This window comes from Equus asinus, chromosome 2 (assembly GCF_041296235.1).
Source record: "Equus asinus isolate D_3611 breed Donkey chromosome 2, EquAss-T2T_v2, whole genome shotgun sequence".
NCBI lineage: Eukaryota > Metazoa > Chordata > Mammalia > Perissodactyla > Equidae > Equus > Equus asinus.
Genome location: NC_091791.1, coordinates 144934075 through 144961993, shown reverse-complemented (window position 1 = coordinate 144961993; position 27919 = coordinate 144934075). Strand labels below are relative to the sequence as shown.

The 27919-nt window shown below is 49.3% G+C and overlaps 1 protein-coding gene across 1 annotated transcript in view; it reads right to left on the bottom strand.

Annotated features, from left to right (window-relative positions):
* Positions 1–26897, bottom strand: part of ONECUT1 (one cut homeobox 1) — a 38211-nt gene extending 11314 nt beyond the window's left edge. The window contains exon 1 of the mRNA XM_014850540.3: positions 25499–26897. Coding sequence (XP_014706026.1) covers positions 25499–26603 — 1105 coding nt within the window. The 5' untranslated portion in view covers positions 26604–26897. The remainder of the gene's footprint in view (positions 1–25498) is intronic.
* Positions 26898–27919: the final 1022 nt, after the last annotated feature.

The window sequence follows — 27919 nt, the reverse complement described above, 5'->3', positions numbered from 1 at the left end:
AAAGTAAATAACTGAGTGTCGGGTGCACACAACTTCTTTATCATTCAAAGGGCATAGCTAAGGGAAATCACAAAGAGATATCCATTTTCCACCTAACCAGGATGTATGTTCGAATGACTTCAATTTGGTCCTTGGCATTTGGCAGGACTGACTGGGCTGAAGCTACTTTCCAGCCAGCAGCTCCCAAATGGCGTCAGAGGAATGATACTGTCTCAAATAGGGGTTCCTTGAAAAGATGGTTTGCAGGTCAAGTACATTTAGAGAAACCTACTATATATCGCCTCCTCCTCAACATTCATAATATGTGTTTAGCATGTGTAATTCTATTTCCAAAATTTCCTTAACCCCAGAACCCTGTTTGGTAGAGACCATCTAATAATGTCTCCTCCATTACTAACGTTGGGGAAACACAGTTTGGGAGTTTCTGCCCCCAGCTCTCAAGCATTGTCGACATCACAGTGTCAGAACCTGGGAAGGGAGATTCTCCCAGAGCAGGGAGCCTGGCTGGCTCATTCTGTGTCTCCAGGGCATCCTGGCATAGTGTCTGGCTTGAAGGGGAGCTCAGTACCCGTGTGGGTCCTGGAGGGGGTGTCTGTGACTAAATGCACGTGGTATATTTGGAGAGAACTCTGTGTAGAAGTTGAAGTTGCTTAATAAGAAAGCAGAGACATCAGCAGAATGGAGAGTGGAATAAAATTTGTTGAGGGTCACTGGGTGATCTCAACAAGGAGGCTAGGAGAGGCAACCCACATAAATAAAACCATGCTTCTAGAAGGTTGTATAAAATTATAGTTTTTGGAACTGTTAAGAGAACATGAATGAGAGCAATGTTTTGGAATTTCCACGGAATTCATTGCAGGGCAGAGATTACTCATTATAAGGTAGGAAGCCCCCAACTGGAGCACACGAGAGTCCACACAAGTGTGCAAGGCAGAGAGAGTAAGGGAGTGGGAGCGGAGCATGACAAGAGTTACTGTTGCTTGGGGAGCAGTACTGCACATGTCTTATGTGAAAGTTATTTTGTGTTTTATATGAAATTTTCTGTTTGGGTATGCAGTTTCCACTAAGAATAGAGAAGTATTTATTATCCAACTGGGTTAAAGAGAAGGAGATTCCTATCGTTTGTGAAAGGCAGTACTGAAAAGGAAGATGACCTGTCATGAGTCACCTCCACGACGTGGGCAAGCAGATGTATCTGGAGGATGCAGTGGCAAAGTGTCGTCAGGGCTGTCTCAGACAGGTGACTTTGATCTTCTCTGTGGGTGAGGTCACCCACAGTTGGTACCACATAGGAGGAAGAAGTTGGCATGGAAGATGGTAAAAGGCAGAGCATGACTTTGTGCACCACAAGAATAAAAGATCATAATGAGTAAAAAAAAAAAAAGCAAAAGGCAATGCATGAGGATGTGGGCAAAGGACAGAGGCTTTCATTTCAGGTATGCCAGGGCCCGTGCTTTGCCCACAGTTGGCAAGACAGAGCCAAGGGTACTCCAGGAAATATGAATTCTGAATGATGTTGAAAGATATTCCATGCACAATGAGTTTTCAGGTCAGTCAGTTTCGGAAATGCTGAGTTAATGAACGATTAAACAAGCTTCTTCAATGCAGGACTTCTCAGAGCCTTTAATATGCTAATATGCACCGATACTTTCTAGTTTATGGAGTCTCCCAAACTTATTTGATTTAGGAACTCTTTATTCAGGAAATTTCTCTCAGGAATGGTATTGCTTACAACAGTGTTCTTCAAAATGGGGTTGCCAGACCCATGCTGGTCTGTGAACTGTCACTGACCTGCAGCAAGATCAGTACAGAAAATTGAGAAAAAGTAATTAGAAATTTTTATGGCAGTTTGACATTGCTGCAACATTCAAGTGTGTGATTATTTTTTTTGTACTATCAAAACTATTGGTCCAGGACAAATGGAAATTAGAAATGAACAACTAGTCCTTTACTACATAGAGTTTAAGAAGCCCTGCCTTAGAGCACACTTTATCAAACACGGTACAGAGAAACATCCTAGAATCACTGTCAGCCAAGCATTCGTGTACCAACTTATATCCATTTTCCTGATTTAATGACACAAAGGACGTTACAGTGTGGAAACTGCTGATCGAGCTGTGCAAACGTCTGCCAAGAATTCGTCTGGGAGTATGTAGGCACAGACATATTGGCCTGGGAGACACTTATAAAGCCAGAGGGATTTATAATACAACTTCTTAGATGAACCTGGGCTGAGAGGAGACAAGCTCAAGTCCCAGCTCTGTGGCCACTGACAGATGTGTGATCTGGGGCAAGTCCCTCACCCTCTTTGAGCCTTAGTTTACCCAGTTGTAAAACAGGGGACAATGGCCTTCTTTCCTTACAAGATTGTCATAGGAATTAAATAAGATATGCTAAAGCGACTGTTAAAACTATAAACTCTCAAGGAGTATTCTAGACGTTTGCAACTTGATTTTCTGATCCTTCCTTCCTTCTTTAGTTGAGACAAAAGGATAAACGTCGAATTACAAAGCAGGCTTGCATCTCTGCTGTCTCTAGCCTGTGCTGTGAACTTGGATGCATCACTTGACCAAACGAGCAGGCTGTGTTCTAAGGCCCCTGCGGGCTCGAAAGCCCTGGAGTCAACAAATGCACGGCTGCAGGGTGCCCCCGGATTCCAAAGGCTCTCATTCTCTCAGTTCAAAACATCTGAGCTAACCTTAGCCCATCACTTAGAATACATCGCCACTCTGTTGACTTTTCCACCGCATCTTCTCCATCCCTACGGCTGCTCAGAGAGAGCAGACAATGGCTGTGCAGGGACATCAGCCGGTCCAGCAAATCCTCCAGACCACGTTCATCTGAATGAAGGTGATACAACATAAGCTCACAGTTCCTTTGACCTCATGAGCTTAGAGGTTAAAACAACTACCACCATCACCACAGACCCTGCGGATAGTCAAGTATCTACCTGCCTAGGACTCTGAGCCGTTAAACGACAGGTACTATATTTTTACTGAGTTCCTACTTTTCATTAAAATTGTAAGACAATTTGTTTAACTTGCTTCCTGAGGTCCTTGGTATATTTGTCCCAGAATTGGTTGCTTCACATAGAATGCAGCCTCAGGATTAGAATAGGCTGTCTTCTTGGGGGCAGCAGAGCTGTGTGTGTTCCAGTGTGTACTTTCTGGAAGTACGCTGATGGTCCAGCTCTAGTCAGAGGGTGCTCTACATTCCTGGCTTATGACGGAGGAAGCTTCTGTCAAACGCATTGCACTAGCTGTCAGAAGGTCTGGGTTCTGGTCCTGGCTCTGTCATGAATTAGTTGAATGACTGGGTTAAATCCCTTAACCAAGCTGGGTCCAGGTTCTTTGGTTGTATAACGAAGGGATTGCACTAAGTAACTTACAGTCCCTTCTAGGTGCCGCTCTATGACTGGATGTGTGTAAACAGCTGTCAACATCCCTCTGGGGGAAGCAGCAGGCGGTACCGTACAGGCAGGACCATTGGTTTCTACATCATAAATGGGCGCCTGGAGAGTGTGAGGGTTAAGCTGTTCACTCTAGGGGCAGCTGGGCCACCCTTCCAGTCCATGCCCCTCTTTGGTCAGACTATCCACATACCACTACCTGCATGTCACTCCTGGCAGGCAGAGATGGGCCGGGGTGGGGGTGGGGGGGCAGTTTGGGGAGGAGAGCACCTTTAGACGAGGTAGGAAAGGAAACAAGACCTGTGTGCTTAGTAAACAATATTATCAGGTAAGGTCAGAAAATTGGACTTCATCAATTGAGTTATTCTTAGACATAATTCGTAAATTTATGTAATTTTGTAAATCTTTGGCAAATTCTAGCTTATCTTAGTTACACTCAGGAGGAGAATGGAGAATGTGTGTTTTTGGTGGGGGGACGGTGGGTGCACAAACAGACAAGAGAAAATCAGGGATTGGCGCACTTCAAGGGCGGCATGGCATCTGACAGAATAAGACGGGAGTGGAGCCAATGAATGGTAAACCGTGTGTCTCCCGCTTTAGACACATTATTTATTTAATTTTGGCAACAGCTCTCTGAGGTGTTGCATTTGATGGGCTAAAGGAAATTGAGGAACTTAACCTGAGGAGAGGACAGTTTCAGCCTCGAAGTCTGGATGGAGAACCCTAGAGACAGGATGCAAGGATTGAGGGGGCTGGCGCAGAGCCAGGCCTGAGTGACTGAAGTCAGATTTACTTGGTAGTCCAAATCGAATGGACTGAAGATGGAGACTATGCCTACAGCTTCCCCATTCACGTGTGGCTTGTACCCTGTGAGTCCTTACACTGTGGCCACATAGTTTCTCCCTCCAAACTCCTGAGTGTCTGCTGTCCTCACATGATTGCAGGGGAGAGCAGGAAAGGAGAAAGGCTGAGATTTTCAGGGCACCGTGAAACTGCCTTGCCACCTAAAGACAGCGTGGCATTTAATAGGGGCTGCTAGAGGCCCAGTGTCTTCACCCCAAAGGCCAATGCCAGTGCTGAAAACAGCAAGCCACAAGGTCAAGGACTTTTGAGCAGGTAAGCCTGTGATGTCCCCAGTCGCAAGCCTGGATATAGAGGAAAGCCAGGCACGGCCGAGGCCCCTCAGCTCCTCTGCTGCTCCAGTGCCTCTGGGGGCAGGGAGGGTGCACGGGTGAGGCAAAAGCACACCCTTGATTCTACCCAAATTCCAGATGGGCTTGGCAGGGACATCCCTGCACCTCTGCTCAGGGGAGCTGGGGGCTTCAGGGGCAGGAAAAAAGGATAAAAAAGCAGCCGGGCCAGAATAGGCAAATCCATAGGGACAGAAAGTAGGTTGGTGGTTGCCCATGGGAGCAAGTGGTGGAAGGAAAGGGATTGAGTGCTAATGGTTTAGAGTTTCTTTTTTTGGAGGCAATGAAAGGTTCTAAAATTGATTGTGGTAATAGCTGCATAGCTCTGTGACTATACTAAAAGCCACTGAATTATATACTCTAAATGGGTAAATCATATGGCACGTAAAGTATATCTCAATAAAATTGTTTAAGAAAAAAGCAGCTGGGCATGCACACAGGGCGAGCCCTCTGCTCTCACCCCTCCTGCCCCCCTGTCTGCCACTGAGAGGGAACCTTTCTGGACTGTGGCAAGGACAAGAGGGGGTCGGCTGTTACTGAGGTCTACTGAGCCCCCAAAGACCCCTTCTTGACAGCTGAAGCTGTTTTTCAAAGTAAACTCTACAAGATGATGTATATGGATAAGCAAGCATGCAAATACAACAGATTTCAGTAAAACAAGATCGGGGCCGGGAGGGACATAAAGGGGAGCTATGGGAGTGAACATGGCAGGTTCCTGAGCCCATTTTACAGGCCAGTACCCACACTGCGGAGGTCAAAGCCACAGCCTCAGGATTAGAGCTTCGACTCCAGGAGTCCTGGGTCATCACGTTACCTGCTTTGCTTCAGATTATTTTGCTGCACTGTGCGTATATTTATAAGCCGGGTCCCCCAACTGTTTTTGGAATGAGGCAGCTCTCAAGTGGCAAATTTAGAGGGCACAGCACAATGTCCAATTTGAAAAGCCGCTCTAGTGAGTTCTAACTGATAGGGCCAAGGGCAGCCTTGCACGGGAAGCGAACTCGTGCACCGACTGTCAGGAAAGTGAGACGCCCAGGAGAGGGAGGTGGAGCCAATGCAACGTGCTGGACACGGCTAGCTGTGCTTGTGTCTGTGAGTTTGTGGGTAGCCGGAGCACCTGCGGAGACTCTCCTGAGCATGGACACGAAAGGCTTAGTGAAAATACACAAAGAGCAGACATCCCCAGTCGGGAACGATCCCTGTAACTCACCCCTGTACCTTGCTTTACAGTGCTTAGACCACCTCCATAAAGCCTGACTATGTGATCCCCACAAAACTCAGGGGAGGTAGAAATGGGTAATATTTCCTTTTCTGTAGATGAAGAAACAATGTCAGGTTAGGTAACGTGCCTATGGGCACACAGCTAAAAGTTGGGGACCTCCAACTCCACTGTGCCCTGGAGGCAGATATCAGCACAGTGGACACATCATGAAAACTTTCCCTAGGATGGTTCAACATGCAGGAGCAGCTGGGGAAGGGGAGCCCAGGGAACCCGCAGCCAGGGTGAGCGGAACGGGAGCAGTTGGCCTGCGGGCAGCAGGCTGGCTGTCAGCCAGACCTGCCTGGCTGTGGCTAAAAGGATTGTGTTGGCTCACGCAGGAAAGTGGGCTGCATGGAAGCTGAGATGGTGGGGGTTCGGGCAGCATAGGGGACTGCACACCCACACTGGCCTGGGAGAGGGACCGGAGTGAGTCTGGTTTCAGTAGGGGTGCAGAGGAACACTGTCTCCACATGGTTCTTGGCTTTGAGAGGAAGCTGAAGGAAACTGAGCTGACCCACGGGAAAAGGAAAGACGGGGAAGGTGGGCTTCAGCTACAGCTAAGAGGGGTCTGTTCCATCAAACTCAGGTTGGAAAGTCGCCCAAACCTCTCACCACTCCACTTGGTTTGCTTTTTTAACAGAGCTGTCCAGGACAGAGACCTGCCTTCCCATGCACCTGCTGCCTGGAGTCTTCTGAAGTCAGCAGAGAAAACATTTCCATCAACCGCTCTTCTATAGATACAGCTCCCTAGCTGTAGTCCAGGAGAGGCAGGCCTATTGGACTTTACCATCAAAGGAGGGCAGAAGATGCCTGGACCTGGGAAGGGTGGAACAGGACCAGCTGAAACATATGGCTGCTTCCTCTGTGCTAAGCCAGCAAGCGCATCACTTTACAGAGCCTCACGACAACAATGGGAGATAGGTATCACTATTATCTCTAGTTTAAAAGAGGGCAGCCTGAGGCTCAGAGGTTAAGAGACTGGCGCAACGTCACCTTGCCAGTAAACGGTGGAGCAGGTGTTTGAGCCCGTGCGGGGGCCCAGCAATAGTCCTGGAGGAGACCAGGACACGTGGCCTGGGTATTCTTCTGGCACAGGGGGGAAGTCAGGGAATTACCAACTTCCACTTTTCATGGCTCCTCAAACAGCCCTTTTTGTGTGATTCTAGACTATCTTCATTCTTCTCCCCAAACACTTTTTATCCTGTGTTCCCTCTGGCACAGGCTGAACCCGAGACAGGAAGATGAGCTGGGCATCCTTGTTGAAGGAACGCACGTCCAAACTGCTAAGAGACTTGCATCATCCTCTTGCTGCCCGTTCCCGCTCACAGGCACACATCTTCCTGAGCACAGGCTCAAGGTTTCTCATACTCACAGGAAGAGACACCACCCTCTGACCCTCTCTCCACGAAGCCCTTTCCCTGCATTGCGGCTTCAGAGAAACCGGTGGGGAGAGAAGCCGCTGCCTTGCGCCTGCTCTTCAGTTAGTGATGAAAGGTAACGTGGCTCTTTTCTGAACGGTTGCTTCAGGAATTCTGATTTTTAAATTCCTAAACTTCTGTTAATGCCTGATCCATTGGCATTTTATTACATCAGTATCCCTCATCTTAAAGAGCCCCCCAATAGTCTGGACCCCAATCATTGGAAATACATGATACTGAGGCCCTAGTTATGATGTTGATTCCACAAAACAGTCAAAACAAATGACTCATCTGATGACTTACTTATTACGCATTGTTATCTCATATAGGCCTACTGCGAATTCTAAGTCTTAGTGGCTTGACCCCATTTCTTTAATTAATAGCTGTATATAATACTTCATAACATTCACATCAATTTAAAGTTACAAAATGGAATTCCTTCAAAAATAACCTACAATTTTGACTATTCACTAAGTCATCAGACATTTTCCACAAACAATTTCAAATTACTGGTTTTCCTTGTTTCCATTTCTGGAAAGTTGTCAGTAGAGTCAAATTGTAAATGCCAGTCTCCCAATCACATGTATCATACAATTAGCCTCACAAGGGTCTCCCGAAAGCCTGAGAGGAAAGCCCTTGGTTGCTGCTCCATCATGATATTCAAGGACCTTGACACTCTGACCCCAACCACCTTTCCCATCTCACTCGCTCTGGTGCCCACCCACCACCCACACTGAGCCACACTGCTCAGATGTCAGTCCTGCAACCACTATGAACTTTCACACCTCGATTCCTTTGTTCAAATCGTGCCTTCTTCCTTTTCTTTGATGTCCTTCCTTCTCTTTTTTTTCCATACGAAAGGTTCCCTATGTGATCAAAGCTCAGCTCAAGCCTTTCGTTTTCTGCTGTCTTCTCCATCTCCTCTCCCACCCAGGGAGAACTTCTGTCTCCTGTGCTGATAGAGCCCCCTGAATAATTAGTTATCTCCCTACCCACCTCTCTCCCCAGACCATGAGTTCCATAAGAGTAGACCATGGCTTCTTTCTGTGGCATGCTCAGTATGCTTGTTGGATAAATAAGTTGGATGTGGCCCCATAGAAAATGGAGATGCTCAAGACACAACTCTTTATCTTTCAAAAATGGGTACATAGGGTGAAGCTCCATGAAATCTCCTTAATCCTTTTACTGGATAATTTATTTTGAAGCAGTTTAATGACATTGTGGGGGGATATTTCTGAATTGTCATTGAGAAGTCAGTGAAAGAGGGGCTGAGCTCCTGGTGAAGGAAGCTGGTATTGTCACCACACTTAGGATTGAGTCAGAAGGTGGTTCAGGGCCAGGTAGGGAGGAGGCTACAGTAACAGAGCTGGAAGAGCAGAAGGTGCGGAGGGGCTGAATTTGGGCTGGGGCACTGAAATGAGCTAGGAATAGGGCAATCATCCCCACCCAGATGAGGTGTCCATGTGGGGCACTGGGTATCAGAGGGCAGAGGGATACTGTCTGTGTCTGCTTTTGCTAAGTCTGGGTGGTGATTGGTCGAGATATACCTTAGTCAAGTACAGAGTTGATAAAGATCTGATTTATGGATAATCTCAGCAAATATCCATTGCAGAGTCTGTGCGGTGGAAACCATAACAATAAATTAATGAGATGACCCCAGGGGAATAATCTTGGAGAAATTCAATTGACAGGATGAAGGACTCAGATGAAGAATGCTTTATAAAGAAGGCGAAATGAAATACCATTTTGTTCCTTTTTCTTCTGGCAACTGCCAAGTCATCGGACTTCTTGGGTAGGGCCTCTGGCTGTTGGTGGCCTGGATCCATGGGTGAGGGTGTCATTTCCCCTGGGTTTCAGGATTGGCCTGAATTTTGCAGTGGGAGAGGCTGGAGGGACCCTCAGAAGTTCTTAGCCTTTGCCATAAATTGGAATCACCCAGGAAACTTCAAGAACACTGATGCCTGGGATGGATCTTCAGAGATACTGATTTATTCAGCCTAGTGGAGGCCTGGGCCTGGGATTTTTCAAAGATTCCAGGAGATTTTAACACATACCCAAGGATGACACCACTACTCTAAACCAGTGCTGCTCCAACTTGAGTGTACAAATTTGAGTCATTTGGATGTCTTGTTAAGATGATTGTCTGATTCAGCAGGCCTGGGTGGGGCTGGAGATTCTGCCATCTAACAAGCTCCCAGGTAACCCCCAGCTGCTGGTCCAGGACCGCCGTCTGAGTAACCACGGTCTAGAGTCCGGAGCAGAAACTCTAACTAAGGTGTAGGCCAAATACATCAACATCACCTGGGAGCATGAAGGGGAAGCTTGTTGAAAATGCACATTCCAGAAGCCCTTCTATCCCTACTGAATTAGATTCTCGGAGAGAATGGGATCAACAAATGTACATTTTAAATAAGCTTCCCAGGTAATTCAGATGCCCAATAAAGTCGGAGAGCCACTTGCCAAGACCAAAAGAATCACCCCATACGGTTGTCATAAATATAGACGGGCTAAATTCGAATTTTAGTAGTGGCCTGGGAATCTGTATTTTAAGAAGAGTGCCAGGTGATCTCTCTGATTTCAGGTTGAGGAAAGCCTGCTTGGTGAGACCTTTCGGTGGGGCTGCGGAAGGTCCAGGTAACCCTTCTCCCTCTCTCCACCATAAACCTGTCCCTGTAAAATCCAGCTACACGGACGATCATAGACCGTCTGCAGAGTAACAGAAGCGGATGTGTGTGGGATTGGGGCAGCCCAGAGGTGGAAGCATCCACGGTGTTCAGTGCTGGAGGCAGAGGTTTTTGTTCTGTGATTCTTAGAAAAGAGGAAGTTGGGTGAGAACCAGGGGAAAGGATCAGATTACTGGCTGTGATCGTTTCAGCACTGACAGAACCTCCTTCAACTTGAGTTTAGGCCAAACGCATAAAGCAGAGGGAGGCGGGGCAGCGGCTGTGGAGCTGGAGAGCGCCCCCTCCGGCAAGCGAGGGTACTTCACACCCACCTGCTCCCTCTTCCTCCTGATTGTCCACCGCCCTGGCACCAGGAGAAAAACAAAAAACTGGGGGTTTATTTTCTTTTACATCTACACCTCCACACTCATGCTCTGACAGAGGACCCCTATTAGTCTGCTCTGGACCTGTTTCATGGCTGTCACATTTAGAGTACGTCTAAAGTATTATTTTACATAATTACATGGAGGCACATGCACATACACATATGGTAAACCCATGCTGCATAATTTGGGATGCGCTTCTCAAACTTTATGATGCTTTAGAATCTCTTCAAGAGCTTGTAAAAACACAGATTACTGGGCTCTACCCCAGAGTTTCTGAATCAGTAGGATTTCTAACAAGCTTCCATATGATGCTGTGGTGTATGTATGGGGGAAGAATTGCAAATGAGCTCTAAATATTTTTTAACAGGTTTGTTTATTTTATGGGTATAGGTAAAGCAATTTTGAAATTATTTTATATGTATCATAGGATTGAGCAAATAGAGTAAGTGTGCGTGTGTGTGTGCATGGGGGAGAGAGAGAGAGATGGAGAGAGAGGTGATTGGGCGCCAGGTTCTCACCGTAGAGGAAGGAACACACAAATACGGAGTGGGGGAAGGTAAGGACAAATCCTATGGCGATATACTGCAATTGGATGTGGAGGTCCTGGTGTGAACTCATGATTTTTAAAGTATGTATGTAAGCATGTTTGTGTGCACATGTATATTATGTATGGATGAGTGTATGTATATTTGTGTGTGTGTAAATATACATGCATATTTTTCCTGGCTTTTTCTGAGGTGGCCAAAAAACAAAGTCACCCTAGTAGCCATGAGCCCACCTAGTGTCCACATCTTCTTGGGTCTTCTCTAATACCATTTCCCACCAAAATAAACCTCATCAAAGAAGGGGCAGATTCTAGGGCTGGGGCAAGGTAGGTAACAGATGAGCTTGGAACATCTTATTATAATGCCAAAAATTAAAAAAAAAGAAAAAAAGATGGGAGGATGTCGCAAGAACACAGGAGCCAGATTAAAGGTCTCCCACTGGCCAAATCTGGGACAATTTGAGCACCCAAGAAGGTAAGTGCAAGAATGAATGGCAAACTGTTGGAAAAGAAGGAATGCATGAGTCTACACAAATAATAAATGGATAAATAAAAGAGAGGGATGGGGGCTCTTGCTCATGGAAGAAACCTGAAAGCTGACTGTTAAACATGGCAGGAGTGCTGGAGATGGAAAGTCATTTTGAAACCATGGTGATAAAGATTACGTCAGGTGAGAAAACAGATGCTAAATCTACGAGGAATTTTGATGAGGAGTGGCCTATTTGCATGATCTTAAAGTGTCTCTCCACAGATTGCTTGTTAGTTGTAAGGGAGAACCCTCTCACACCCAAAACAATGATTAGACAGTAGAGAAATTAGGCAACACCTTGACGGGGTGATCAAAATGGACTCACCAGCTAAGTGAGGAACAGACAGACTTCATGGGCCTCCACATGTGATCCCCTGAGAAGGACACACCTCACCCATGCAGCTTTCTGGGCGAGAAAGCATCACCTCAATGTAAACATGATGATACATCAGATAAACACAGACTGAGAAATATTTTTTTTAAAAAGTGGGGACTGTATTCTTCAAACTTGTCAATATTATAAAAGGTAAAGAAAGACTGTGGAAATGTTTCAGATTAAAGAAAAAAAGAGATATGACAACTAACCTGAGACTAGATTTTGTACTGGAGGAGAAGAATGCTATGAAGGACATTATTGGGTCAACTGACAAAAGTGAACTGTGGATACCTAAGGGAATATCCCTAGTATTGGAAATGCATTCCTAAGTAGTTAGGGGTTAGGGACCATGGCACATGTAGCATCATGTTACCTACATACATGTACCCTCAAATGCTTCGTGGAAAAAATGCTGTACGAGAGAGAGAGAGAGAGAGAGAGAGAGAGAGAGAGAGAGAGAGAGAAAGAGAGAGAGAGAGCGAGCTCAAGCATGTGTGTACAAATGATAAAGCAAATGGGGCACAATGTTAACAATTGGTCAGTTGGTCATGTTAACAATTGGGTAAAGGGTATATGGATGTTCTTTGTACTATTTTATTTTTGTACTTTTAAAAATTTTGAAATAATTTCCAAATAGAAATTTTAAAAACATTGCTTTTGCATAATATTTAAGGACACCGAGATATGTTCAATTATAAATTCTCTATAAGCTCAACTTTTTGAAATACAAACATTTTACATGTATCTTATTTGTGTACTCTTAAAAAGCTAGAAGGAAACAAACCAACTATAAACAGGTATCATCTCTGGGTTAGGCAATTACGGATGGCTTGATTCTGTTGTATTGTTTATAATGTTTCATATTTCCCAAAGTTTCTACATTGAGCATGTATTACTTTAATAACTAGAGAAAATTTTTGAAAGAGGAAAACGAATATTCAGTTAAGTTTCATGTATAAGGTAGCTGACTGCCGTGTCATTCATTAATAATAAGAAAAACAAAATCAAACAAAAAAACCTGAAATCATTGAAATGTCCAATGACAGGAAAGGTTGTTGGAGAGGTTATATAAATTATGATACTTCTAAAATATTATAGAGTCGTAAAAATTTATGTTTACCCAATCCATTTATGGACCAACCTAAGTGTCCAAAAATAGAGGGTTGGTTAACTCATAGCATAGCTGTAAAACACAAAATCTGTAGAATGTTTTCTTTCTTTTTTTTTTTCCTAGATTGGCACCTGTGCTAACAACGGTTGCCAATCTTCTTTTTTTTTTTTTTTCCTGCTTTTTCTCCCCAAAGCCCCCTGGTACATAGTTGTATATTTTTAGCTGTGGGTCCTTATAGTTGTGGTATGTGGGATGCTGCCTCAACGTGGGCTAATGAGCGGGCTCCATGTCCGAGCCCAGGATCTGAACCAGCAAAACCCTGGGCCGCCGAAGTGGAGCACGTGAACTTAACCACCCGGCCTCGGGTGGCCCCTGTAGAATGTTTTCTAACACAGAGTGTTCCAGGAGCACAGGGAGCGCTTGTACCTCTTTCTCTGCTGTCTTGCAAATTGTAAACATCTATCTACACCTATGTATCTGTTGAATGAATGAATGCTACTCCTGAGGTATTTGGGAGGGAGCAGGAATGGTGGAATTATTAGGCTTTTTTTTTTATTGTCTCTATTATTCTTTTACGTATCTTCAAATATTCCACCGTAAATTTAATAATATGGGGTAATTTAAAAAGTTACAAAATAGTATGTATGTATCATCCCCTTGAGAAAAGATTCCAAGGATATTCAGAAGAAAAGAATGGGTTATCTCTGTGTAGGGGCTATGGGTGATTTCAATTCAGTAGGTCTGGGGTAGAACCTGGGCATCTGCATTTCATACAAGTTCCCAGAGAAGGCCAAAGCTGCTGGTCTGGGCACCACACTTTGAGTACTAAGGACCTACAGACCAGTAATAATTATTTATTTATTTTATTATTCTATTTTGTGTGTGTGTGTGTGAGGAAGGATGTCCCTGAGCTAACATCTGGGCCAATCTTCCTCTGTTTTGTATGTGGGATGCTGCCACAGCATGGCTGATGAGTGGTGTGTAGGTCCTTGTGGGGGTGGGGGTGCAGGGGTGGGCATGGGGTCCAAACCTGTGAAGCCCTGGCACGGAAGCAGAGCGCAGGAACTTAACCGTTAGGCCCCAGGCTGACCCGAGAACAATAATAATTTTTTAGATGGAGGAGAGTATGGAAACAATTATTCTTACAGGAATCTTGAATTTTTGAGTGAACTTTTGACCTCAAAAGAGATAAAAAGAAGTGAAATAGTATATAATGATATATAATATCTATATCATATATTATATAATATTTTTATATATATTAAACTATGAAACTATGTTATTCCGGAAAAAAGGTAAAATAAATAAATAGTAAAGGGGCAAAACCCAAAGTCATCTGCTCTTAAATTCTCAGTATCAGCATGCTAATTCTCCACTTGAAGTTATATTAGAATTGCCTGGGAGGTTTTTTAACCAGCACTATCTTTCTCCCCCTTTCTTCTCCATCAATCAGATTTGCTCCCTGAGAGGAATCCGAACCCTCTGCCCACCCCTCCCCACCTCTGAAAACCACAGCTTGGAGAAGGCCTTTGTTATTGCTGTGAAGGTACTGTGTCACTCAGCTGTGCCAGGGAAGAAAGAAGCTTCCGGCTCTATAATAATTCAGATCCAAGAAATCTTCTGCAAAGGGTTTTCAGCCAGGGCCTCCACACATGCTGTTGTTCCCTCTGCCTGGAAACCTCTTCCTCCATTTCTGGCTCAAGTCCTATGCATTTTCTGGATCTTCAAAATTGTCCCTTCATTACACCCCAAACTTCTCCTTCTTGGCACAAAACAAAAAAACAACCGAGAAGAAGGATATGAATAGCTGTTTGTCTCTCTTCCCTACTAGACTGTGGGTTCCAAGGGGACAAGCCTGCTGGACCTGCCATCCCCAGTACTGAATGAACCCCTCTCTCCATATCTAATGAAATTTCCTCTTTCACTTCTTATGCCTTGTCCGCAACTGGTTAGATATAATTCCTAAGAGGGCTGACATTCAGTACAGGGCTGGGAACTGAGTAAACGACAATACCAATGTCATGGGGTGTGTTTGGTCCAAATTGTTTGGGTTGGGGAACCAGAAAAAAACAATCTTTTTCCTCCCCAATATTAAAATTAAATAATATTTACCTTTTACAAAACAATATACATATTTAAGATAGGAAGCATAGCAACAAAATGACCATCCATGAAGGCAGCACCCAACAAAAGAATTAGAATATCAGCTGCTTTTTGATAAAATACAAGGGTTCTCCTCTTATCATCCTGTCTTCCCCTACAGAAGTAACCACTCTCTTGAATTTGTATTTATTATTCATTTGTTTCTTTAAAATAGTTTTTTACCACATACTTACGCATCTCTAAGCAGCAAGTTTAGTGTTGCTGGCTTTTGATCTCTGTAAAAAATGTGTGATCTTCTCTAGCTTTTTCTTTCTTTTAAATTCAACATTGTTGCTAAGATTCAGCCATGCTGTTGTGTATAGCTGTGGTTCATTCATTTCCATTGCAATATTCTATTGCTTTATATGAATATATCACAATTTATTTATGCACTCCTTTTTAGTGGACATTTGGGCTGTTTCTGGGTTTTTGCTCTTCTGAACAATGCTGCTACGAACAGTCTCGTACTTGTCTCCAGGAGTGTCTGTGAGTTTACCTAAGGTATATACCAAAGATTAGAATTGCTGGATAGGTGTAGGGTCAGGTTTATAAAACAATGCCAAATTATCTTTTGAAGCAACGGTGCCAATTTACATTCCCACCAGCTGTGTGCGAGTTCCTGATGATCCATATCCTTGACAACAGCTTGTATTATTAAGACACAGGAATTGTAATCTCAAACGGCAGCATTTTTGTGCCAGAAGGTGGCACTCCTGACTGCATGGGCTGTTTCCTCCTGGCCATCTGACAGGAAAGCGTGGCCTGAGACTCTGCCCAAGAGATCGGCCCCCGGGCCTTACACCTTGTTCAATCCTGATTTCAGGACAGAGCACTAAACTGAGATCAGAGACTTTGCTGTGGATATACCGTTATCATAGAGGGCAATCAATCATAGAATGTGGGACCTGGAAGGAGCCTAAGGCCAAATCCTTCATTCTACATTTTAGGAGACTGAGGCCCAGAAAGGTTAAATGACTTGACAGGTTCTCAGAGCTAATTAGTGCAAAAACCTGTCTCCTGGGCTCTTGATTCTTAGTCTAGGGTTTTGCTTTTCGTTTTTTTTTTTTTACATTTGTCCCTTTGTTTTATTAATTTAAGATGGCATAAGATGATCTATTAAATTCATAGTGAATCTTTAAATATTCAAATAACTGCCAATTTATTTTTTAAAGGCAGTTGTTTGACTTAAGTGACTGATGAATTTGATAACTTTAGCTTCTTTGCTTATGAAGTAAACACGGGTAATATTAAATTTCAATGGGATAAATAGGGGAAAGATCCAAACTCCACAATTATAGTTTTCAATATGCAAATTTAACAAATATTTTTTAAAAGACACTGATCTCCTGGGGAAAATAATTCCCAATTTTCTGACCGATCATCCCATCCTTGGCTCATCCTCCCAGGCAGATGCTAGGCACTGCCTTAAGAAGCCATTTTTGTGAGGAAGGCAAACTTCAAATTCTAAGTTTAAATTCATCCTCCTCTTATGAACAGTCAGAAGCTGGGAGCTGTTTGTGGACATTATGGCAAAATAGCCTTAGTTACCTGATAGTTCATAATCTCAGATGGCTTTACATATGAATGTAGAAAAACACTGCAAAGAGACCAATTCGGAGCTGAGGTACTTAGCGCTCTTCAGAGTGTGCATAACAATCAAAGGTGGCATGATCTTGTGCAGAGGACTCTGTCCCCATGCATCAAAGGCAGTAAAAGTGGAAGTGGGGAAGGGAGAAGGAACACTTAATAGGAAAGGTGTCTGTTTGAAGGGAAGTGGCTCCGAAGCCTGCAGGGGAAAATCTCTTTCTGGAGCTGTTTGCTTCAGGAATCTGCCCCCCTACCCGCCCTGCCATCTGCCTTGGTCCTCTACCCCAAGAACGCATTTACCATTTAAAACTAGTTTTTGGTTTAACACTGTCTGGAGGCTGGCAATAAAAGCTTTCTGTGAGCCATCCCTCTTTTAACATCAGGATGGAACCCAGGAGCTGGTTATTACTTTGGGGTGGGGGCGTGGAGAGAAAGAACACTAAGTAATTTTGCTGAGAATGCTGACCCAACGGTACTGAGGTACTCCTGGAGCAGGTTTTCCTCTTAGCAGCCATTTTAATCAGCACTTCCCCTATTTAATGAGCTTGTAGTGCCATTACATAATCACCCAGCTCACTGGATTAATGATGAAAAGAGGAACTGATTTTTCCAGTTGCATCATTTGAAGTAAATGTTAACTTTCTTTCTGAGTCCTTAGTTAACCGCATTAGTGTGACAAATATGTCTTTGTCTAGCATAAGTAATTAGAATTTAATCACTTTAACTGCATCTTAATTACCCCAAATGAATTGAAAGGACATTTAATAGCAAAGATTAAATTGCCTTAATGAACGATTTTTGTGACTCCATCAATACTAGAATCGCGTTAGCCACTCCTCTCACGCACTCCACCTGCAGTGAGCACGGGGGTCACTAGGTGGCGCGCTTCGCTCGTTTATTTATTTAATTTTCCCCATTGATCTGTTTTAGAAGACAACAGGAAAGAAAGCGAAAAGCACATAGTTTATTGTGTTCCTTTGATAACCTCTCTTTGGGAGTATGAGATCATCACCAGATGCGAAAACGAAAGCAGTGATTTCAGAAACTGTCGATTCTGAGTACCCTATGGCATATGCAAAGGAAGATGAGAAACACATGGATAACTGGAAACATGCGGTGTTTGACGGAAATTGTAAGTTGCCCTCTGGATGATTGCCAACATATACACAGAGTTTTAGTCAATTTATTATTTTTTAGTGCAGAGTCCTAAAATATGAGTAACAGGCAAGACAGGCACTGATGTGAAGCCAAGAAATGTAATTGCAGTGTGAGTGCAGATCAGAACACCAATGCCTGAAAGTGGGCAAGGTTCGGGCCTCTGGGCCTTCCTCCAGGCGTCCGTCCCAGTGGACCAGTCCTACCCACAGAACACATCTAATGAGATGGGTCTTGCCCATCAACAATTGTTTAAGTGAACAAATGGATAGGGAGACTTCGGTTCCACGTCCAGCTCTGTTACTGCCTTATATTCCCTCTGGCCACTTCTTCAAAAGAGAGCAATAAAAAGTCTCTCTTATAAGTCTTGAGTAAAAAAGAAATAAGTTTCCATAAGTAACTCTCTGAGAGTCCCAGAGGGGAGATCTGCATTCTTTAATTTCAAGACTTTTATTATGCACAGACTTTCTAGATTGGGTGTTTATGACAGTGACTCAGACATTTCCACCTTCTGGGCCCACTGACCTGGCAGACCTGTACTAGTAACAGAGGCACAGGGGAGAGGATCAGAGGGTTCCGGGCTTTGAGCCGGGAAAGCCGAGTTCAAGGCATGAGTGATTTCCAGCTGTGTTACCACAGGTAAGTTATTTAACCTCATTGAACAGAGAAACAGGGAAAATAACAGCAACTAGCGTATAAACTAGTGGCTCCCAAACTTTGCTGAGCATTAAAATCACCTCAAAGCTCTTAAACATTCCAATGCCAGGTCATGCCCTATATAATTACAACAGAAGATCTGGGATTTTAGCCAGGAATCTTTTTTTTTTTTTAAAAAAGATCCCTAAATGATTCCAATGTGTAGCAAGATTTGGGAGCCACTGGAATCGATGGTAAGTATTAAATGAGAAAGTCTATGTGCCTAGCACGGTACCTGACCAATAGAATGTTCACGGCAGATACAAGCTCCTTCCTTCCCAATTGCCAGGACAAACATGATGGGTTGTATTTCAGTGTCTGGTTCTGTTCAGCTGTTGTCTTATCAAACTGTCTCACTTAAAGGAGAAGAAAGTTTCTAGAAGCTAACTTTGTGATAACGTAGCATCTTTTGGGAGGAACACAGTGTAGATGACTTGATAGTTAGTGCCGGTGATAAAACATAAATTCGTGTGTTTGTGCCAAAATAATCAGATTGTCTTGTGGTTGGTCTTGTCGTCTAACCCAATCCTATCACTTCAGGAGGAAATTAAGTGTCATTAGTGTTAACACACTTGTGTTAAAAGAAAAACCTGTGCAAATCTATGGAAAGAAAATAGGAATTTATGATTGTGCACTAAATTCATTCCCGTTGGAAATAAGTTTTTGCTTTTTACTGAGCTCTGTGAGGCTGACACTTTTTATGTGGAAATAAAGTGACTTTCTTCTCTCAAAGGTACTTCTTCATCTTATTTAAATAGAGACATAATGAAAATAGTGTTTAATGAACACTTGTTGAATGCTTTTATCCAGAATTATAAGAAATCTAACCTCTAACTACGATAACTTCAATAAGACCCTCCTGTTGCTACTCTAGTTTGGGGACTATTCAGTTTTACCAAAAGTGGAAATTCTACTGTTTTAATGGGGACAGAAATGAAACTAGTCATTTCTCATCCAATCCATCAAAGGTCCTTGGTTGATTAAAAGTATTAAGTTGGTGTTTATTCCAATGCATGGAGTTTACAAAGAGCACTGAACACTTACTTCAAGGGCAAGGTTTCTAACTATGGATTTTGAGGAGCCAACGACCTTCTTTTTAATTACCCACCTTCATCAGACTTGAGGATTTTCCTTCTTACAAGGAAATCAAGAATAAATTTTACCAGTACACTCTGTAAGAACTATTTCTTCTGAGAACTTTGGGTAGCAGCGTCTGTTTGATTAGCTGAATTGGCCATGAATGTGGAAATGATGACATCAAAAACAGCTCGTGTAACAACCTCCTTAAAGACCTCGTAGATTAGAGATGACTATAGATTTTCCCCAGCATGGATCAAAGGGAGTGAATTGAACGTTTTCGCTTAATGATCCAACCCCGTCACACCCATTGGGACTCGAATTCCGATTTTATAAGCAGGTGTGCACGTGCAGTCAGATGCACGCAGAAAGCAGCCAAGGAGGCAGGAAAGATCAACCACCTGATCGACGAGGACAGGTTTGATCTTTTCGATTCCGTGACTGTGCCGGTGTATATGCCTGGCGGGGCCTCATGATTTCTCATAAACTTCGGAATATTAGCTGTTAGTTTTCGTTTCCTTACTACAACTCTTCAAAGGCATCCTAGCCACCTTCCAGGGGTGAAGAGAAACTAGAGCAGGCGAAGCGCTGGCGGGACCCTGTCCAGGGTCCTGACGCCGCACCAGGGCTCCAGGCCTGTCTGCAAACGCCCTTTCCCCCACCCCACACGAGAGGAGACAAAGACCTCCAAGCTCAAAGCCTCAGGGCAGCCTCCGAACTCCAGTCAGTTAGCTGAAAGGGGAAACAACCAAACAAAGGAACCGCTAATCCGCCCTCTCGTGCCAAATCCCCCAGCCCTAACCTCCTACTTCAGACATCCAGAGTCCCCTTTTCTACTCTGACTCTGCTTTTCTCAAATAAAAACATTCCAGCAAAAGCATAATTCAGATAGGAAATCTAAACATGCATCTTGCTTGGAGAGGTTGGAGCAGGGGTGTACTTTCTGAGGATGGCAATTTTGTCTCATCAGTGGGGTAATATCCAGGCATTGTTGGGGACCAAGATAGATCCCACTCGGTATCCTTTTTTTCCCTCCTTCACACCCTCTTCCTATCAAAATAGTTATCGTTTTGAAAACCACTAGGACAACGGTGTTCTGAACACAAAGCCGCAGCAAATATCCCTTTCCTCTCGCAGCGGGTTGACCCGCCGATGTTTGCCCGGCGCGGGGCCCTGGCGTCCGATAGGGGGCGCGCGCAGCTATCGCAGCCCAGCCCGTCCGGCTACCGGGAGAAGGTGAGCCCAATGTGGGGCATCAGGGAGGGCAGGAGTCCAGCTCCCCGCGGCGCGCTGAGGGCTCGGGGCTTGAAGATAGAGAAAGACGCGCCCTGGGCTTTGAGTCGCTTGGCTGCTACAGCACAACAGTGTTATTGTTGGTATAGTCTTCCCAAGTGCCAGTTACAAAACATTGATGGCAGGGCTGGGTCTCTAGTGACTGCCACAGCCCTGGGCCGGGTGGGTCGCCTGGCCGAGCCCGATCGCCCTCTAGGCGTTTCCAAGTGGCTGGGGGCTGCACCGGCTGGCGAGACAGCCAGCTGCCCTCCGAGCAGGCCTCGGGGTTTATTTGTCTCAGGCGGTGGTCCTCCATGCGCTGACACCAGGGTTGCCACACAGCAACCGTCAGGCCTCCTCAAGACCCAGAAGCCAGTCTCCTCTACTCTGGTCAAACTATCGGCTCCAGTCTGCACCACACACACTCTTCTTTTTAACCCCATGCACTCCTTTCTCTCCTCACTGGGGTTTGTGCTCCCTAGTGGGGACTGCAAGAGGGAACTACTGTCCCACACCCTCGAGGGGTCTGACATGGGCTGTGAGAAAGGCCCACGCAGAGCCTTCTTGTGATTGTCTCCAAGAGCGAGACCTTTTGGTTTCCTCTTGCTCGGCTGATGTGTGTGAGGGGTCCCCAGGCAACTCCTCTGGCGCAAGGCCACCATTCGGCTTGGGAGGGGGGACTCCGGGACTCCTGGGCCTCCGCCTGACAACTGGCCGGTCCCTCGGCCACACGAGGAGGAGGCCACCCCAGGCCTCCCGAGGAGAAGCTCCCCACGGCAGCCTCCCTTGCCGCTGGGCTGCGAGGCGGACGCGGTCGGCCGTGCCCTGCCGGCCCTTTGTTCACGCCGCTGCTGGCGGCTGGGAGCAGCTGCGCTGCGCGAGTCCCGCAGCGCCAAGACGCGGGGCGCGACGGAACCAGTCCGCTTGGCGCCTTCTCCTCCTACTCTCGGGTACAGGAAGCATTCCAGTTCCCAGTTCCCGCATACCACAAGCCCAGTCCTGGCTTTTCCCCCGGCCAGGGTGTCTTCGAGGATTGGGCAAGTGGGGTTCCCAGGGCTCAGCACCGCACTCCTTCTGTTTGGCTCCCGTGGCCCAGGGAGGCGAGGGGACAGTTGAAATGTCACCGCTGGGATAAATATTAACAAAAAGCAAATGGACTTGCGCGGGGGCCAGTTATCAATCAACCAGGCCACAAGGCCACTTATGGCAAACACGGCCCAGGTTGGTCCCGGCGAGACTTTCTCATGGCCACCTCTTGGCCGGACCGGCTCCCCCCCAACCCCGCCCCGGGCTCAGGCGGGGCAAATCCCGGACAGGGAGGGGCGCAGAGAGTGCAAAGACCCGGCCGCCCCCCCCCCCCCCCCCCACCAGCTCTGTTTGGAGGTTTCCAACCTCCAGGTACCGCAGGGTCGGAGTGGCCCTGCACCCACCCCTGCCCGAACCTGGGGCCTGCGGGCCTCGCCTCCTGGGTCCGTGGTGCTGCACCGGCTGGTGGGTGCGCGTAGCAGCCTCTTCCTGCGCAGGCAGCTCCCCTTCTGTGGACGAAGGAAGCCTTCTGGAATCTTTAATTGGAAACTAATCTGCTCACATCTTAATAGGCGCCCACGTCAGAGGCGGGGCACCCACCCACCGGCACAGCCCAGCCCGCCCACCCCACCTGGGACAAGACACGCGCGGGCCTGGTTGCGCTGCACTTTAATGGGGCAGCGGCAAGTATTACATTGAGGGAACATATATTGATTTTTTAAAGGTAGTTAATTTGGTGAGAATTTCCTCCTGTCTCCCGTCTTCCACCAGCCTACGTAATTTCGTAAGGAGAAATCGCCTGCCCAAACACGCCGCCACGTGCCGAGGGTTTGGACCCTCCACAGGCTGCGCCGAGCCTGTGGTACAGGGAGGGGCATGGAGAAGCCCCTCTCCTGCCACCGAGCCAAGGCACCGACCTCGGTAGGCCCTGCCTCCAATGGGGTAGGGACAAGGCTGAGCGGTCTCTGAGTGCAGCAGAGAGCAGAGCTGCGAGGGGCACCTCTGTGCACGGGAGCCTGCGGTGGGGAGGAGACGGCAGCGGCCCACAGCCGCGGCCAAGGTGCCCTGTATTCGTTTTAAGCCTCCTACAGTCAGGCAGAGCCAACTAGAGATCATTTGGAGGGTTCAGGAAACGGCCTCACTTTTTTTTTTTTCCTGAATGAAAATGTTAACGGGACGGCTTGATGTTCTTCAGTGACTTAAAAATAGGTCGTGGCTTTCGCAGGGTAATGGGATTGCTCCCGGTTCGCTCTGCACGCGCCCTCCTCCCAGCGGTCCCCACCCCTTTAATTAAGTTAAAGAAAGGAAAATGAAAGAGAGGTGACGCTCCATCTGGGTCTTAGGACGCGGAGTCCGCTTGTGGTTTGGCGCCAAATGCATGTCCGGACAGAGTCTCCTATTTCCCCCCTTTTTTTTTGTTCCCCCAGGAAAAGGCCACGTGCCTAGGGCCGAGGGCTGCTGGGTGCCAGGTAGGCGCCCCTTCGAGAACCTCTTGGGTCCGGTGAGCCCAGGCCGGCACCCCGCTCGCGCCTCCCGTGTGCGGGTCGCAGTACTGGGACTGTCCCCTCAACTGCACTGCGGTGCCCACGCGGGGGGATCGGGGGAGGGGGCGCTCGGGCAGGGCAGGGCCCGAGGCCGGGTTTCTAGGGCTCAGGAGTCGTCTCTGAACAAAACCTGTCAGTCTGTCTTTCCAAGGGGTGACAGGAGGCAGCGGGGGAGGAAGGTCATTGAAGTCCCGAGCAAGCGCCTTCACGGGGCGGGGGTGTGGACCGAGCTTCCCTGGGGGCACCCCTCTCCATTTCCACTCCCTTCCTCTCTTCCCCCGCCCCTCGCCGGCCTCTGCCGGCACCGCCTGGGTAAAAGGTCCTGAAGCCGGGGCTCCGGGCAGGCGTGCGCGTGTGAAAAGGCTCTGACGACCTCGGGCGCCGGCGGAGGCGGAGCAGTCAGGCAGAGGAGCAGCCGTTTTGCCCACCCCTTCTGGAACTTCGGCTGCCCTGGGGTCTCGGTCAGCCCACGGGGGGGCGATATGGTGGCTGCACACAAGGCCAGAGGGTGGAATCGCGAAAGCCCCAGAGGGCACCTGGTCCATCTCTCCCTTCCCCCAGCCTTCCCCCACCCCCGCCTCGCCCGGCTTCCAGGCGCGGGCTGCAAGAGCCCGCACGAGGACTTCGCTGGGAGCGAACGAGCGCGGGGCCGGCGGAGGCTCAGTCAGCGCGGCGCTAGGGCGGCGAGGCCACGAGCGCCCAGACCCTGGGAGTGCTTTGGGTCGCATCGGGGCTCGAGTCGCAGGCTCGCGGGCACGGTGGCACCTGCCTCTCTCTAGCTTCTCATTGGCCCGCCCGAGGCGGGGGAGGGGGCTCTGGCCTCTCGCTTTGATTTTAGACTGTGAAACGGCTCAGTGCCCCCGGCTCTGAGCGGATTGACTGTCTCTCGTCCTCCAGGGACGAATTAATAGAGAACGATCAGTTAATTAACAAACCCTCATTCCGGCTTTTTACCTTTCTCTTCGCCAGGACTCAGGCTAGGGCGCAGGGCTGAGATTGAGGGGAGGGGGACATGGACCCAGGAGTCAATCAGCCCAGCCCGGGTCTCATCAAACCCAGTCCGCCCTCGGCTGCCCTTGGCTCTACCTCCCCTGTGTCCTCCGCCCTCAGGGTCGCCGAATCCGCTTCAAATCCCCGGTGCAATTCGGGCTGGGCTCAGCTGTCCCCTCGGCTACTCTGGCCATAGCCTTCCACGCACCTTGGCCTAGAGAGGCTGCAGGAGCTAGGCGTGGGGTCGGTGCAGCGCCGCCGGGATATGCCCGCTCAAATCGGAAACACCCGGCCAGGGAAACCTCTGCTCGCTGACTTGGGAGTCATCCACCCTCCCAACCTCCTGCATTTTTCAGACGAAGAATCGCGCAGAGGAATAAAACGGAATACGAAGTCCTAAGCGAGTCGGCAGCGAAGGCGGTCCCTGGGCTCGGCTGAAACCTCCCTCACCGAGACCTCGGCACCGTCTGCCTCCCTTTCCTTTCCACCGCGGGGTGCCGGCGCAGAGTGCGTGTTACGCCTTACACAGCGCCCGCGCCACACACCCACTGCCCCGCGACTTCGGAACCTTTTGCCGGAACTCTCAGAGTGCGCTCTCCCATCCCCCCCACCCCGCTCCAGTAGAGTGAACGCGGGAGGTGGTTACCGCAGCGATATCAGCCACACACTGGCGGGGAACTCCGGCACACTCCAGCCCAGCGCCCGGGTATATGTCAGGGGTACTGGCTCGCAGCACCTGCGCGCAGTTCCACGCACTCGTCGCTTCCCTATCCCCAAACCCAGAGTGCCCAACCAGAGAAGCGACGCACAGACCGTGTCCAGCCAGAAGCGGGGATTTCTCTCCGCCTCGGGCCGTGCGACCTTCCAGCGCCGTCTCTGAGCACAAACGCGCCCCTGCAGTCGCGAAGGTCGCGCCGCTGAGCTCCCGGAGCCTTCCACAGCCCATCGTCCTGGAGAAGGCGATCTGCTCCCGGGAGCCGGGTGCTGGCTCTCCCAGGCCCAGAGATCTCCCCCACCCCTCAGGGAAAGGAGGACAGAATGAAGCGTTCCCAGTCCTCCTTCCCTCCCTCCTGCTTCCCCATCCCTTATCTCTCCGCGCGCCCAGCTCCTTGGCCCGCTCACCTGCTAAGCGGAGCGCAGACATGCGCTGGAACTCTGGCTCCTGCAGCCACTTCCACATCCTCCGGAAGGTCTCTCGGCCGGACTTGAGTTTGCTCCAGGGTTTGGGGTTGCGCAGGAGGTCCGAGAGGGTCCCTTGGGAGCGGCAGAGCACCCTCTGCGCGAAGATGGCCTGTGGGATGCTGTAGCGCTTGAGCTCGGTGGTGATACGCTGCGCCACCTCTTTGGTATTGATCTCTTCCATCTGCCCTGAATTACTTCCATTGCTAACCTGCGCACCGGTCACCGAAGGGTTGGGTTCCCGGGCCGTGCCCAGGAGCTGCCCGTGGCCCTGGGCGTTCAGGTGGGCGTGGGGGTGGTGCGGAGGAAGGCCGTTGATGGGCACCATGCCGGCCGAGGTGGGCGTGAGGTGCTGCTCCCCGTGACGGCCGAGCATGGCCGGGTGGTGGGCTTCGAAGCCGTTGGGGGTGAGCATCTTGTCGGTGGGCATGGCGGCGCCCGGGTGGGCATAGTGAGGGAGCCCTTGCTGGGAGTTGTGGATGCCGCCCAGACCGGAGCCCGAGAGGGGCGAGAGGCTCTGGCCCATGCCGGCCACGTCCTTGTGATAGGGAGTATAGAGGTTATTCATGGAGGCCAGCCCGCGCTCGTCCCGCATGAGCGTGAAGCTACCGCTCACGTTGCCCGCCAGGCGCTGGTGGTGGTGCGGGTGATGGTGGTGATGGTGGTGGTGGTGATGGTGGGGGAACTTGTCCGAGACGGTGGAGATGGGCGGCAGCGGCTGCAGAGGGGTTAAGGTGGTGTAGGTGGTGGGCATGCTCATACCTGGGGGAGTCTCGCAGGCCATGGTCATGGTAGGGTGCAGGGGGCCAGCCAGGCTGTGCTCGGGGGCCCGGTGGTGGTGGTGGTAATCGCTGCCGCCGCCGCCGCCGTCCAGCAGGGACGCCATGCCCATGGAGCGCGGGTGCGCGGGGGGCAGGTGGCTGCCGCGGTGCGCCACGGAGCTTCGCGCGTGGGGACTGCCGCCCAGCAGGTCGGCAGGGGCTGGAACCGGCTCATGGCTCACCCCGTGCAGCTCGCCGATCGCCTCCATGGTCAGCTGTGCGTTCATCGTGATCTGGGCGAGCGGGCGGCGGACACAACATCGATGAGGCCGGGCAGAGGCGGCGAAGGGCGCACGGAGTCCTGTGTTCACAGCGGCTGCTGGCGACTGTTGCCTTCCTTCCTTCCTTCCTCTCACTGTGGGGCTCTGTCTCCCTCTCTGTGTGTCTCGCCTTCCCTCTTGCCCCCACCTTCCCCTCTGCGTCCTCCGCTTTTTTTTTTTTTTAAATATTAATTTCCAAAAAGGATCCGCGCCGTTGGGCGAGCGCGGTGCCCCCGGCCCTCCCGCCCCCGGCCCCCTCTCGCCCCTCTCCTTCTTAGAATTGTGAGGTCCCCGGCTCCCCTGACGCAGCCCGCGCGCCTTCCGCGGCTGCTGCCTGCCCGCGCCGCTGGCCAGCTCGAGCCATGGCTGGGTTACTGTTGCAGACTCCGGCCGCGGTTCCGCCGCCGCCGCTGCCGCCGCGGCCCGCCCTCACGCCCGCCAGGCGCAGCGCGCAGGCGCGCGACTGGCCCCGCCCCCTCGGCCCCCGCGCGCGCGGCCCGTGACTTCCCTGTACAAATGAAGGAGGGGGGCCCGCGCCTTACTGGCGGCGCCCGGTGGCGGGGAAGCGGCGCGCACCTGGGGACGCCCGGCCTAGAGTGCAACCTAGGGCCGCCGCCGCAACCCCGAGAGACTTGCGCCCCTCTCCGCTCCCTGGCCCGGGTGGGCTCTCATCCCAGCCTCGGGCCGCCGTTGCCAGGCTCCCATCCCGGGTGGCGCGCTGTGCCTGGAGAGCCGTCGCCTCTCTCTCCAGTTGCTGCCTCCCGGCGCAGGTTGCCCGAGGAGCTGAGGACTGTGTCATCACTGCTTCCGCCCTAGCCCACTAAGCTTGATTTCCCGGAGGGCTTCTGGGAGTCCGCGCTCTCCGCTTCCCTAGGTGCTTGTCCTTTTGCGGGGGAGGGGACCATATATTTTAAAAGCCTTGGTCAGCTTGATGGCAGTTGACCTAGCAACCTCTATCTTCCCTGATAATCCTCTGCCCACCTTTCCTCTTCCATGCGCTGGGGAGAGGCGCGCTCAGTGCCAAGAGTCCGGGCCCGGGCCATACCTCGCTGTCCCCCGCCGCCTGGGTCCCTCTCCGGCTCAGTTGATAATTAAGGCGGCGTGCCGGCTTCGCCAACGGCTTGGCTTGTGTGTGTGTGTGTGTGTGTGTGTGTGTGTGTGTGTGTGTGGTGGGGGGAGCGCCCTGGTGGGTTCCCATGTTAACTTCTGGGTGCTAGTGGGGCCGCTGAGGTTCGGGCGGTTCCTGCGGTTGCTCCACGGCCCTCCTGGTAAAGCACCCTGAG